The following is a 14,955-nucleotide window of genomic DNA, read 5'->3' on the forward strand; positions in this document are numbered from 1 at the left end:
TTCAAATATCTGCGCGTCGGAGATGATCTCAAATTCCGTCGTCATTCTGGCGACAATTGATCTTCTCCGAGAGGAGCACACGCTCTGAGGCTCGCTGCCTCTCGAACGGAACCGACTCGACGAGCCGAGAAATTCTTCGACTTTGAACCATCGGTCGTTGTTCTCCTAAGCCCCCATGACCCCCTACAGATGTTCCTATCAGCGATTGGATTGACTGAGATCTTTTGCGCTGTTCTACAATGGTCGCAAAAAATGAGCAAGATTTCCGAAGCAGCGCAGCGTGCGTACAAGAGGAATTCCGGCAACATTTTCGACCACCTGTCTTCCCCAACATTTCCCTATCGATTATACGGTCGCGGCTGCTGCTCCTGCCCCGGTCATTCGATAGTTGACAGTCATTCGTCGACAACTCTTCACGAGTTTGATCCGCGTGAAGTTGCCTCCTCGACTCACTCAGCCGGTGGCCACGGGAACAGCTCATCACATCAGTAGTTGTTTGATTTTTTTTTCGGGTCTGAATCACCACTCCAACTAGCGCAAAAAAGAAATGCGCTCCGCGATCCTTAACCAAGCGAGCAACGAACCAGACAGCCGCATAGCCACTAAGCTAGTCAGCCAGCCAGCCAACGATCCCGGTCCCAGTCAGCAACCAGACCGCCCGTTCGCCCGCCCGCCGTCCGACGCGGCCGCGGTTGCCCCTTCCGCGGTTTCCGCCGGTGACGACGTTCGGCAGAAGTTTGGAACGCATCCGAAGTTGCGTAAGGGTTTCCTTCAACGGCCCACTGAACCGCGCGACATACAGTCGGCAAAGCACGAACGTAATAGTGATTTCCTACAGAACGAAGGAAGTATATGGAGAAGAAGAAGCAATCTAATGCTTGAAATACCGTCTTCTAAAAGGGAAAAACGGGCAAATCTTGGAGCATTTACGACAGTGATTCAACAAGGGGAGCAGAAGCGCGCGCGCACGCACTGTGATGCATCACTCCGGCGTCCGCTCCGTCTTCTTTTCTTCGCATTTCTTCCAGGCGAAGATCTACCGACTTTAACATTTCGAAGATTAGCTCCGAAACAAAGCCGATAGCGGTCCGTAGTCGATGATGGTGATGATGAAGGCGGACATGATGGCTATCAGCCCGGCGATGATGCTTACCGAGGGGCATGGTTCAAATCATATGGTAGAAACGAACGTTAACGAAAGCACGGGCGACTTTCAGTCGGCCCCTGGGCTTAAGGATATTTCCTACGTTCTTCTCCCAGTCGTGCGTCGTCTTCACGATAGGGTGGTGGTGGGTCGTCGTATGCCGCCGCCGCCATCGCCGATCAATCTGCATTTCATGGCTCGTCACATAACGAGCGAGTGTCGCGTAGGACGCTTACGAAATATCCTGCAGTTTATCGCTTATCTACATGGACACGTATAGCTTGACTCTCTCCCTTTCCCATTTTCTATGTTATCGTAAAAATGTCGTCGAAGTCCGCATAACAGGACCGTCGTGCAGCTGCTACACGATATCCGCGAGGCGGATGTTTCGTAACTGCGAAAAAAATACAAAGTCGTGTCTGGGGCTATCATGGCATGCACTGATTGGATTTTCTCGATATTTGAATGGCTGTCGGATGCGCTTACGTTTCGTGGAAAGTTCCTCGTCTTGTGGCATTACGGTCGTCAATTGGACAATGACCGCACGCTTCTCTGTTTGCATCGGAAGCGAGGACAATAAGAAGAATGGAACCGCCCATCGACTAGACGGGATAGCAAGCCATCCTCGAAGACTTTTGTGGAGTGTTGATGATTATTGCTCATTTTTCTCCACGACAGGTCCAGGCTAGGATCGTGGATTTTCCGGATCTTAGATCGTTTCGATTGTTTGATCGAATAATCTGCTAGCTGATGAGCTGATTTGGATCGAAAGAGGAATAAAGTCAATCAGAGTAGAAGTCGTTTCTCTGGAAGCAGTGGATCCCATGGGAAGGTGTCTTCACACCTATAAGACCAAGTCGAGATCGAGTTGGAGATCATCCGACGCAGGAGAATGAACAGAAAGTTTTCTATGACCGATCAAAGGCTAAGTCGCGACAAATGGAATTATTATGCAGAGCAGGCGTCGACCAAGGGAAACTGATCGTTCGCCCTTGGGCGCACCTGAATTATTCTCCGGGCCGATCCCAGGGCGCGACAGCGCTTGACCTGTCGAGAGTAGGGCGCGAGCATGATAGCTTCGATATCACAGAAGTTTCACTCATGACTTCTCTTTTGAGCCCTCGCTCCCGATGACAATAACCGGTTCTGAAGGATCAGTACCTAAACCGACAACTTCAGGACTGTGGGATCGGATCACGGAGAGTTTCCCGTGGAATATGTGCTCATGAGCGTTCCCCGACAGGAGATACGATCGCTCTGACTTATGATCGTCCGTATCTCAATGCCGCCGCGTTCTGAGGTGATGGATATTCCGAGTCCACATCATGTAGGGATGGAGATGAGCTTCGGGTCAGTCTCGCGACAACTTAGCCATGCGCATGCGAAACCACTGCGACGTCCGGAAAATGAGGCTCGGGGAGCAATTCAAGTTATTAGACTGAGTGAGAGATATTTCCAGTGATTACGTCCGATTTGCGAAGACTTGCGAATGATGCTCCGCAGTGCTCGGGAAGCGACACCGGTGCGCTGAGGCGTACGCCGACGACATTCTACGACACAGTCAATCATCAGCGGCGGTTCCTCACTTGATCGGTGCAGCACCCAGCGATAAACAGCTCGGTCTGATGACGATCGGTATCGGTTTTGTTTGATATCAACGTGTTTCAATTTGATGATGATGATCATAATTTCGCGCCGTTATGTTCGACGACTTGTCGGCGGCCGGCGTGTGAGTGAGCAGACCGTCTGAAGTCTATCTGCTTCGTCGGTCTGCAAGTCTGCCACTTGGTTCGTCTGGCAGTTTGTCCGACCGTTCGCTTTCCCTTTCGGCGGATCCGCTCGCTTGTGGTGCTCCCAGGCACACAGAACGCTTCAGCGGCAGGAGCAGCAGCAGCCGCAAGGAGAAGCGGCTCCAGCATTGACTTGACTTCTCTGTTTTCAACGGTGCTTCGGCTTCAGTGGTGGGGCGCAGTTCGTCGAGCAGGCAGCAGCAGCAGCTACGAAAAATATCTGTGCCTTCGATTTCTCTCTGTGCTTTTCATTTCTACGTCGTCCGTTGTCGAGCTTATTAAAGGTTCGGGAGGCTCCCTGCGCAGCCCTCGTATACCTTCGTAACACTGCCGAAACTGCCACCACCACTACCGCTGCCGAATTTTTTTGTGGTCGTCGATGTTTTTGTGCCTCTGAGCTTTCCCTCTGTTCGCCTTTGCCTTGCCTAACTTCGGACCGGATCATCTAAATTGTTCACTCGTTCGTTGCTCGGTGCTTGCCAGGGAAGTCGTTGTCAGTCGCTCGTGATCTCGAGAATCGTCAGCGTTCTGCCCAGCTCAGCTTGCCCCTTAACCCTGCCACTGACAGCCTGCTTGAATCTTCACTTTCTACGCCAGCTAAGAAAACTGTGACTCAGTTTATCTGCCGTGAACTTTTCGTTCGGATCGAATCCATCCTCTGTGATCGCAGTTCTAGTGTCCCTCTGCTCGGAATCGACGGAATTATGCAGGGGTTATTGGTTGGTGACACCTGTTGCTCAATGTGAAACCATCATCGAGGTAAGATCAGTGTTCGAAGATTAGCCTCTGGGAAATACGCATTCTCCGTAGCTGATGTTGATGTTCCCCTGAGAATCTGCAAAAAGGGCCTATTGCCGGAAATGAGGATTCCCGAGGAAAAACAGGCTTCTTAGCTCCTAATTACCCGAGAATACCTAATCCACTTCCCTCTGCCCGACGAACTCTATGGCTGCTCAGCGGGAGCACATCTCGAACAAAAGTTCGGAGCCGACAATCGGATAGGATTCTCAAATCGGTGTGTTCGAAGTCGACCGCGTCGATGAAATCGGAGTCCGTGTTCGGAGAGCTCCCTCTGTCTCGCGTGCGACCCCCTTACCCCCGCCAGAAAATTCTCTATGAGTCGAATCCATAGTCGACAAACGGGTGAGTAGCCTTCAGCCCCCGCGGCGAGAACATGAACAAAACCGAGCACTTTTCCTGGCGCTACAGTCGATCGAGCCGGCAGCATTACCGTTTTCATTCGCGGCAGTCCTCAAGATGTTCCCCCGGGAAGAATGGATTCGCGAGCCGTTTGTGGGCAGCCGAGGCAACTTTCGCTGATCCATTCGTTCTTCAGCGTGCGCGGACTAACGGTTACTTTCTGCAACGCTGCCGTTTCTGCCGAAAACGCCGCCACCACCGCTACGGCCGCACCGGACGACCAAGACGATAATGATTAAAAAACGAGTGGTTGGCTGGTTGGTTGCCTGACGAACGGAATGACTGACTGGCAAGCTGGCTAGCTAGCTGGTCCTTCTACTCTTCGAAGAGCGTTCTTCCATACAGTCAATGGACCGGAGTCTATGGAGTCCTGCTTCTCCAAGCAATTCGCTGCTTTGTCCAGGATAGCACAAAGAGTCGCTGCTAGAGAAACCGTCGAGCGACTTAATTAGCTCGAGAATACGAGTGACTCTCGATTCTCTCGCCGATCCCCAGAGCGTTCAATTATTCTAAGCATGGGAAAGTCAGAGCAAATGAAGGAAGACAGAGGAACTTCGCCGCGACGACGTCGCGTCATCTCAAGACTGGCGGGAGACACATGTCAACGGCTGGGGCGACGGCCGGACAGAACTGGCTGTGTGAAAACATTTGGGCTGACAATCAACATTGTTCAATGATCATTCCATTTGGCGCTGTGGAAGCAAAGGAGACGAAACGAAAGTGGGAACTATGCAAATTGTCTAGTGTTTGTCATTGGACAACAATTCGCTTACAAAACTTCCTCGCCGTGACATCATCTCCTAGGAAATCCCACTGGGGCGGCCCCGGGGCTAGGACCTTGAGGAACCTCCTTGGGGTATTTTCCAAACGCTCTTTTCGACCATTGGTCGAGCGTCGTCTCACCGAATGCCGTTACTCCTTGCCTCTCCGAATGCCGTTACCTTTTGCCTCTTCACCGAAAAATAAATCCACATCGAGCCGATCTGGATCGGCTTTGTTCGCCAGGGTTGCCTCTGTGGTCGAGTGCTTCGAAGGTGCTGCCGATCCTCGGCAGAACTCCTGTGTTTCTCCGTCTTTCGAGACGTATCTACATATTCGACTTCGGAGTGATCGTCCTCACCGGAGCTTATCTGCGTTCAGTCAGTCAATATCGTGTTTATCGCTTCGGGACTAATTCGCGCCAGCGAACGAGTCGTACTAGGTCGAACAAGCCGACCAAGCGACCGATCGGTGGCTCCAGGTTATCTCGATCGGTACGGTGACTTCAACGTCTACAACACGAGGTTAGGACACATCCCGCTCTGACCGCTCTTTAGTGATCATAGAAGTCAGCGGTCAGCATCGTCCCTGAGTGCTCCGTTATTCTCGAGAGGGCGATCTCGACGGCGAGCCCCACTGCGTTCGCCGAGCTCGACGAGGTTTTCGATCGAGACGTGGCTGTCATTGTGAGCCTCTCACTCCAACCAGGAAACGGAAAAAGCCCATGCCACTTTGAGGGTTGCAGATGGCGGTGCTGGTAGGGAAGAAAGCGAAAACAATACGCTCATTACTCTACACGAGACGGGATCAGATGAGAAATGTATCGTTTGATTACCCTGGATGCTCCCAGGTGTTCTGTCGATGTATATCCCGAAGGGCCGAAGATAGGCCACGACCTTTGACACAAGAGCCATAAGCTCTGTAGAAGTCGTCGGTCGTATTCGGAGCCGCTGCTGTCGCCGTTACCACGGTGCTGCTAGTCGATTCTTCAGGAAATGCGGAGATCTTACGCAGGCACTGGGACCGGAGGCGTCGGCGTAAACATTTCCAGTGTGTGACGCGAATCAATGATTCATTCTTCTGAGTGTTTCCGTCGAAAAAAGGGTTGTCCATCTTATTCTTCGAGTTCTCCATCTCGTTCTCCCATCTTTCCGCTCTGCAGTCTGTCCGCGCCCCGAGACGACAAGAGCAGAAGCCCCGGCCGACACGAGGGGGTCGGTGCCGAAGCATCGACATGCGTCAAGCCCATTGTTCGCTCATGTCACAACAACGACGACTTTGCCTCCCTCGACAAGGACTCCACACCCCTCTGGGAAAACACGGTGACGGGCAGTCGTTGACTCCGCATAGAAATCGGCCAATCGGAAGCCCTGGCGGAAATTGTGCGCTTCGAGGAGCATGCCGGGCTACTTCTTCTACTGGAACTCAGCTCGTCTCGCCTCCGGAACGATGACTACGCGCAGAAGTTACGCACAGAAAACGACAGAAGCAGAAACTTACTCAGCTAGAGCAGTAGCGGCAACAACAACAACAACGACGACGACGACTGAGGCAGAATGAGAAAATCGAAAGCAGGATGCCCACGTCGGCTGAGCCGTTTCTTCAAGGAAGAGTCGCAGGAGCTGAGACGCTTGGCTGAAGCCTTTCGCTCGGAACCAAGTCAGCGTATCGCAGCAGAAGCGGCAGCAACGGATAGCAGAGGAGCCGGCATCATCCGTAGCGTCTTCGTTATGACGACAATGACTAGCAGAAGATACGAACAGAAGGGTTGTTGCAACGCGAGGGCATAGCAGCATCCGAAGCAGAAGATTTATTGAGACAGCGCAGCTGAGATCATACGCTGCGCTGACGGCCGCCGCAGATCCTATCAGCTGATCCCGGCACTCGCGTATTTTTCCTCCCGTGTACCTTCATTTCTCTATTCTTGCTCGTTTATGTAGGTACAGTTCATATTTCCGGATGTATTGTTCCGGCTTCTCTGGAGAGTTCGTGCAAAGCGGTAATCGCGGTCGCGGATCTGATAGCACGACTCCTATCGGACCGAAGTGTCCACATCGATCGAGAGTCCTCCAGTGAGAGGTAGAGATAACGTTTGTTGATCGGAAATATAGAATTCAGCGCCGACCGACGCCGTCCTGTCCCGGAATTCCCACCCCGACGGATCGCTCAAGCAAAAACAATGGTCTTTTGTTCGACTAGCTTTGACGATTACGAAGCTCAACGGAGGCAGCTGACCAGTTTAGCAAACACAAACAAGAAGAGCCTTATAGAATATCAACCGATACGAGCTGAAGAAAATCCAAACCATTCACTCGTAATGATCATGATTAGCTGGAGGAGAGAAGAATGATTGGTGTTGAGCCGCCCAGACGGTCAGAATTCAAAACCCGCACCTTCAGTCCACCTAAATCCCCTCATGATGGCCAGCTTCATTGTGAACCCGTCCACGGCTATCGTCTGATGACTGACTTCTTTTTTCTTTCCAGACATCATTCGTTTCGTGCGATGACAGAATTCTACTCCAACGCAGTCAGCTTATGGCCCTGCGTTCCCCGACGGCCCATCGGTCGCCGGAGTAGAGGTCCCCAGTCAGCATGGAGCCTCCTCGCGGTCGCTGCAGTCACCTTAGCTTCTGTAATTCCTCGCAGTCACGCTCAATACTATGAGGATAGTATATTCCCAAGTGCTCAAAGTCGTCTAGGTCCACCTTGGTCATCGGATCTTGTCGTGCCCCATCAGGATTATTTAAACATCCGGAGACATCTCACAGGTGAGAACCATTCTCGAAATGCGCCCCTTCGCCATCCTATACGGAGGGATCCATCCCCTTACTTATTCGGCCTGATCGAGGGCGGTAATCCGTAATGATGATCCGATCGTGGATATTTTCCGAGAGGAGCGTACCTCAAAATAAGCGTCCATCGGTTCTCAAGATAGGCGCGGAGTCGCGCGGATTGCAATGCTGCATCCGTGGCAGATTTCTCGCCTGTCAAATTATTCGCCGTGAAGAAGTCTTCCGATCGACGGATGAGAATCTCCAGCCGCTGTATCACTCGGAAGTGAAGCGTAATGGACGAATTCACGATATGGGAATATCGAGAAGAATTCTGACGTGGTCATGTTTCAATTTCAGCTCCTAGTCCAGACTTCCAGTGGAAATCAGCGTCCGACCGCAACTCCGCTTTCGTTCTTCCACGGAACAACTCTGTGAATCCGCATCAGGCCGTAGATCTTCAGACGCTAACGAACATCATAAACGTGGCGCGGTATATTCTCTGTGAGTTTCGTCCTATAGCAAAAGCTTTCACGGAAGAAATAGACGAGTCAAGACGGTAGGTAGCCGAAATGGGGAACTAGTGTTTTCAATTGAGCCCCGACCGGCTTCGAAGAGCCTTGGGTGACTAACAACTAGCACCTGACGCCGTGTGCAGAAGCAGAAGGGAAAAACCGGCGGCCAAGGAAGAGGAGCCGAAGTTGTTGAAGTTCGCCTCCTGATGAGAGTTTTTGAATCTTCCTTGTCTGCTCCGAATTAGCATTGTCGACTGCAGGAGAAGATGTTGTGCGTTCCCCGGAAGCTGCGGATCATATCTTAGAATTAAACGCCCCCGTCGGGCGTTTTCCAGATGACGGCGTTCAGACTCAGTCAGCCGTTGGAATCAAAGCCCGCGTCTGCAGAGCAGAAACGCTCCGATTCGTATGGAAACTCATTGATACGCGGGGAAACTCTTCCATCGACTCCTGAAAAGCCGGGGAAGAATTTTTTGTCAAGAGGCTGAGCTCCGCTCCGAAACAGTAGAAAGACGCCCCCGAGGAGAGCGGAAGTTTTTTTTTTCAAGTGTTGATCTGAAATTTGGCGAAGCTTCCCCCGATAAGCTGTTCTCCTATACCGTATTCTTCCTTTTAGATGCGCGATAGGCACTGAGAAGACAGGAGCAGCCACGCAGCGATTTTGATCCGCGAAGTCGATTCACTGCATGAGTTGTCGACTTTGCACCGGCCACCACCCCTACGGTAGCTCGCGTAAACGATGGACTTTTCATTTCGCATGGGAAGCGACTTTTACGCGGATGTCAGAATAGATGAAAACTTCCGTTGCTCGCTGGCTGTTCGGCTGACTCTCTTTCGGTTGTTCGCCCAATCGGTCGCTTGTTCGGTCCGCCTGGCCGGCCGGCCGCAAAGCCACCCGCCCGCCCGGCCGCCTGTCTTCATGTCTGCGCTCCGCCATCGTTGTTCTATCTTCGGCGGGACCCGGCATTGTTGCGTAATCGTGGCGTGGGACCTCCGGAAATGTCGTCGCCGACCGCGACTCCTGCGAATTGTTGTTATTACATATATACTTTCCATCGTACGTCGCTTTTTTCCGCTACCGACTTCAAAACGAAGCCCGCCGGCTTCCTGATTTTCAGTTCTACAATGTGGAATGCTTTTTCCGTCGGAAATGAATAACACGTAGATTTTTCTTATGAAATGTCGGACAATCCGTTTCCATGCCACGTGATTCGGGAAGCTTGCATCCGGCGTTTCCGGTCGGCTCATTCTTCGGAGGCAACGCTCTGAATCTCAGTCTTAGACCGTTCGCCCGTGTGTCGGTTCTGCCTCGGATTCGACCCTGTGCTCGGACCGCTAATGAAAAATCGCAGCATCGATGTCCAAGCCGCACGTATGCTACTGTAACGGTGACCAATCTGGAGATTCCGGTCGCCGAAAGCGTGAGCACTTTCTGTGTCGTTCGCCGCCGGTTCTGTGCATCAGATGTTTCGCGCTTCCGACTAGATGGCATTCCTCCAACGTTAGAGCAGAAAAATTGACATTCGCCCGTGAGCTAAATGTTCGAGCCCTGGGCAATTTTTTCTGGATGCGGCTCCTCATCAGCGGGAGCGAGTCATTCCCGGAGATGAACGGCACCTCAGTCAGTGAGATTGTTTGCTGTCGTCGGTTGGACGCGACCATCGATGACGGTGGCGAAATCGAGCATCGCAGGAACGCGGTCTGCTCGGCCTTTCCCCGATAAAGGTTAACAAGACACTTTGTTCTCCGCTGTCAGCCGGAATCCAAGCCCAGACTATGGAGAGGGCGGCAGGATCGTGATCCCTAATCGTCCAAGGAAGTCAATTTCCTTTTCTTGGGAGTCATGCTCGCCATGTCGAGTCAAGGGTTAATTACCAGCCGGAAATATTCCCAGCGGACGTGGAGCTTGTAATCCTTTTGTTTTTCTTATCCGCCATGACGGCCTAATAAGATAGTCGGCTCAAGAATTTCACTCCGCAGCGCTTCCACTTCTGGTTCACACGAACTCTCACTGATGCGAAGACAGACGATAAAGATGAAATGGCAGAATGGATCAACTGTTGCAAAATGCCTTCTGCAGGAAATTTCAGAGCGTTGACGCATCATGTGGGAGCTGCCGGAATGGCGAGTTGGAAAGAGCTCAAGTACTTCAAGAAAGATTCCGATTCGTCGTTTCCCGGCTTGTGGCGTTCGCTGAATTTCTCGTAGCGGACATATTCGGAGGAAAACACAAGAAAAGACTCTGTTCTCATAGATACTGAAATGTCCTTGATTCGCGGGAGGGTTCCCAGACGAGTCCCATTAAATCGAACGGCTCGTTTCTCGGGATCGCATCTGCGGGTCGCATCCGATTTTTCTACGTCGATGTTGTACGCGTCGCGCTCCGAGAAGAAAAAGAACTCTTTCGATCGCTTCCTCGAGGTTGGGACTCGGCTCGGATGATCCCGCCCGAATCCAATGACATCGACTGGGGGACAGAAATGATTTTTTCTTCGCCACGCCCGTGAAGAAATTTCTTATTGTCAAACTTCTGCGGGGAACGATCGCGCCTCATCTTCCTCAAACTTTTGAGTTCCCCTTTCACTGCTATCCGTATTTCATGAAGGAGACGTGTTCACCAAAATCCGTGTCAGTTTCTCATGTCCCGTTCCAAAAGATGGCTCGGGCTGCTTTCTCTTCTCATGATGAGCGTCAGGAAAGAAAGCAAGCGAGGAATTATTTCTCGCAACTCAAGAGTGTCCGTCTCGATCGGAGGAGCTCAGCGCTCCGCTAACGGATACATGCATTGTTTTTGAGTCAGAACATGCTCACCTATTCCGATGGTACTCTGTGACGTCGTGATTTGAAAGGAAACAGTCATAATCTCTATCATCATTCCAGCTTTCCCTCAAAAATGCTTCTTCCGTGGAAATTCCTACGCTTGCGGTTTCGGAGTCTCCTGCTGGATGCAGGGCAAACGACCCGTGGATCTTTGCAACGGCGGAGTCGTATGGTCTTGCTGCGTGCCTCGCAACGCTGAGCCTTCCAAACAGGCTATGGTCAAGGAAGCCGGTGAGTATCTCATCAGACAAAGGAAGTAGGGCTCGTCGGACTACTTTCTTTCTCAGACGAAGGGGAATTTTCTCCCCTTCCGAAGCGCCCTACGTGGACTCGAAACGAGCTCCCCGAACTTTGCAAGGTCACAATTTCGAGCTCAGGGCGTGTAGCTCATCAAGAAAACCGTACTTTACAAGTCTCTTCTATCGACGGCGCCGAAAAGCATTCCTTCTCCGAATATGGGTCTCGATGGCGCTGTTCTCGAGGGCACGTTGAGAAGCTTATCGACCGATGATTATGAGAGGTCGAAAATTGAATCGCCGATGCGATTCCCCCAACCGCCGAATACTCATCTGACCGATAGCCGAGAAGTCGGACGGCTGGGTCCTGGACCACGATATCCAGGGAAGCCTTGTAGCAGAGAAATCTAATCGAGGGAAGCTTTGGAGGCTCTAATTATATCAGTCAAAGAGCATCAAGCTCTGGTCCGATTGAGGTGTCCGTCGAGGACTATCATTCCAACTTCTTCCATCAATCGCTTGGGAATGAGCATTGTCAAGACTGCCGAGTCGCCTGTGCGTCCACCCTTCGCTTCGCCAGAGATTGACCCGAGACCGGTGAAGTTAACCCGTGGCCACTTTCAGCCGGAACAGTGAGACGCACGACAGCACACTCTGCCTTCGTTCGGGATCGCATGAGACATCGTTTCTCCGCTTCCGATTAATGAAAACTCTGGCCGTAGTGTTTTCCTTCGGCGTCGCCGACTTGAAGTGTGTCACGGCTTTTATAGCTGCAGGCGCTGGAAATCGGAGAAAGTTATCTCCCTTCCACGCGACCAGCTACCTTCTCTGTGCACTATAAGCTATTCTACGGCTCTCCGCCATTCGAGCTGCATGTCATTTTCCAAGTTGCCATTTTCCAAGGGCATATACATATGTCCGATGTCTGCAGATTCCTCGAATTTTTCACGAGGATTTTTCCTCGTGGAGAATTCTGGCACTAGCCAGAGGTGTCGACCACAATAATACTCGCGAAGAGTATCGAATATCTCTCCAATGATAGAAGAAGGGAAAGTCTTCGATATGTCTTCAATTTTGCCTCTGGCGTTCATCTCATCCGAGCTTCACTTGGTCTAACGACCCAGATTACATCCTGATCATGAGAATCAGGCTCAAAAACTTCTCCGGCAGCGGGCTGCTCGGCGGAGGAGTCGGCAGACTACAGGAAACGATCATTTCCGAGCGGAGAAAGCGAAACTCATATCCTGTGAGTCGACGGTCTTGTCGCAATTGGCTTTAGAACCCGCTCGACGAGAAATATGTTGACTCGGGCCGTGTCGGGGAGAAAACTGCGCTGAATAAGGTCCCTCTTTCGCCCAGAGCTCGCATTGTGACTGCATCAGCCGGCGCTGGGTGACTGTGAAAGCTTTCCACCGTCCCGTTGTAATTCGTTGTGCTTACTTTATATTCGAGCAACGTTTCGAGCGACATCGGCACTTCAAGTGGATATCGCTTGGATTCCCGAAGTCGATTCCATAAAGTCGAAACGGGACAGAAAGATAGATGTTAAGAAAGAGGAGTAGATTTAGATCTGAGGTGCGGTACTTTCGCGGTACCATGGAAAGGGCTGCCACTGCAACAGACGCCGCGTTTGCAGCCGCCTTTCCCAGTGCCGTCACTTTCACCACCGCTGGCAGCGTCGAAAAAAAAGCGAAACGGACGCCTCCCGTTAAAGCCGGCTCTCAAGCCGGCGTTTTCGGTTAGTTGACGCTAGCTCGATGCTGGCTCTCGCGTTGCCTTCATCATCTTCCCTGCTTCCGTGAAAGCATTTATCGAGCCGAAATGGATCGAGGAGCCCGTATGGCTCCGAAAGACCTCTTTAAATACATCGATCCGATCGTCACCGGATATAATTCCCATATAGATAATCCCGGTCGATGAGTCAATTACTGCGTCAATGACGCTACGTACTCCCATCATTCCATCAACTTATCCATCGTTGCCATCGCTATCGCTCCCATCATCGACCACCATGCGAAGCCCTCGATCAAATATTTCACTTATCGGCCAAGAGAGGTTCAATCGACAACAATCATCGATCAACACACTCATACGATCCATCGAACGACGCTTGATTTCGCTCAGTAGTGTTCTATTCTGCATAGCTCCTCGCTGGCCGATATTTCCGTTCGGCGGGGTGCAACGATCAGACCGAGATAGAGGCCTCAATTTAATTTCTCTTTCAGTTTGCGGACGGACATACATGCGAGACGCGAAAGTCGTCGGAGGAGTCGCTGCGAAATTTGGCCAACAGCCCTGGCAGGTCAGCCCGGGGATGATTATATTTTTTTAAAGCGAACGAATCTTCACTCGGTCCGGACCAGAATATGGCTCCCCGCCAGATAAGAGGGAATTAAGAGTGAAAGTGAAAATTACTCCATGATCCGATCAGCTGGGGTTGATTCCGATTTTCAATTTTCCAGGCGGCCATCGTGAAGCGCAGTTTCCTTTCACAGAAGATATCTTGCGGAGGTGCTCTTATTAATGAAAAATGGGTCCTCACTGCGGCTCACTGCGTCGATAGGTGAGTATTCGATATCGGTCATGCTACGAGTCCGAGGTTTAATTCGAATCTTGTAGACGGGTGATGTCTCCATTGATTATTCTCGAACGCTGCCTCTATTCGATTAAAGGACTCCTGCATCGAATTTGAGAGTCAGGCTCGGCGAGCACAACATAAGGGACACCACAGAACGCTATCCTCACGAGGAGTACACCGTGAGGAGGAAGATCGTCAACGAAGGCTTCGACCGGCGGAACTTCGTCAACGACATTGCTCTCCTCGAATTGGCGCAACCGGTTATATACCGAGAGCATATAATCCCAATATGCCTCCCTGACAAAGGCACAAACTTCACCGGCGAATTGGCCACCGTCGCCGGCTGGGGTCGCGTGAAACACGGCCAGTCGTACATGCCGTCTTCGCTGCAGAAAGTCGATGTCCAGGTTATCGAGAACGAGGACTGCCGCTCTTGGTTCAAAGAGAAGGGGCGACGCGAACAAATTTTCAACAGCATGCTGTGTGCGGGTTACAAGGAGGGTGGCAGAGATTCCTGCCAAGGGGACTCGGGAGGACCTTTGGTTTTGAAGAAAAACGGTCGCGCTCAGCTCATAGGTCTCGTTTCTTGGGGGGTTCAGTGTGCGTTACCGAACCTGCCGGGAGTTTATACGAGGGTTTCGGAATATGTCGATTGGGTCGATATCTACGTGAACAGAGGGTCGAGAGACTCGATTTTGGTGAACAAAGCGGTCAGTAAAGACGAGTCTAAGGACGGCAAAGACGTCCCAGCGGTTTCTAGGCATTTGAGATAAAGTGGAGAATGAGCGAGATCACGTATCGGACCCTATATAGATAGTGTAAATATGTGAATGATGAAAATGTTAGAATTATTTGAACTTACTGTAATTTTGCAATGCACTAGTTTAGCCTTTCGAGACGCAGTGGGAGTCACGCGAGCGTTGAAAGTCAGAGTGACTCTCGATAATGTTGTTTTGGAGCGGACATCCCCGCCTATTCTCATTCTGCTTTTACTTTTATCAACGAGTTTCGTCTAGCGCGATTCCGCCACTATGTACTTCATCTACCAGCTTCATTGAGATCGAGAGAAAACAGAATGCTGTCGAACCCGTCCATACGAGACTGCTTAGAACGCATGGAACTGGAGACCTCCCCCACTTT

General features: G+C 51.4%; 1 protein-coding gene across 1 annotated transcript; it reads left to right on the plus strand.

Annotated features, from left to right (window-relative positions):
- The first annotated feature begins 2,477 nt into the window (after positions 1–2,477).
- Positions 2,478–14,588, plus strand: LOC100897853 (serine proteinase stubble-like). Its single transcript, XM_029112495.1, has 7 exons — positions 2,478–2,494; positions 7,542–7,663; positions 8,027–8,170; positions 11,062–11,232; positions 13,463–13,539; positions 13,700–13,800; positions 13,910–14,588. The coding sequence occupies exons 1-7, from the start codon at positions 2,478–2,480 to the stop codon at positions 14,586–14,588; spliced, it is 1,311 nt and encodes a 436-aa protein (XP_028968328.1).
- The last annotated feature ends 367 nt before the right edge of the window (positions 14,589–14,955 follow it).

Source organism: Galendromus occidentalis, unplaced genomic scaffold (genome assembly GCF_000255335.2).
Source record: "Galendromus occidentalis unplaced genomic scaffold, Mocc_1.1 scf7180000077511, whole genome shotgun sequence".
Classification (NCBI taxonomy): Eukaryota; Metazoa; Arthropoda; class Arachnida; order Mesostigmata; family Phytoseiidae; genus Galendromus; species Galendromus occidentalis.

What these genes read in the sequence shown, in the direction of transcription:
- LOC100897853 (XM_029112495.1), top strand. An exon ending in CGTGGCGCGGTATATTCTCT is followed by an intron (nt 8,171 to 11,061) that starts GTGAGTTTCGTC and finishes TCATCATTCCAG; the next exon opens with CTTTCCCTCAAAAATGCTTC. An exon ending in GGCTATGGTCAAGGAAGCCG is followed by an intron (nt 11,233 to 13,462) that starts GTGAGTATCTCA and finishes TTTCTCTTTCAG; the next exon opens with TTTGCGGACGGACATACATG.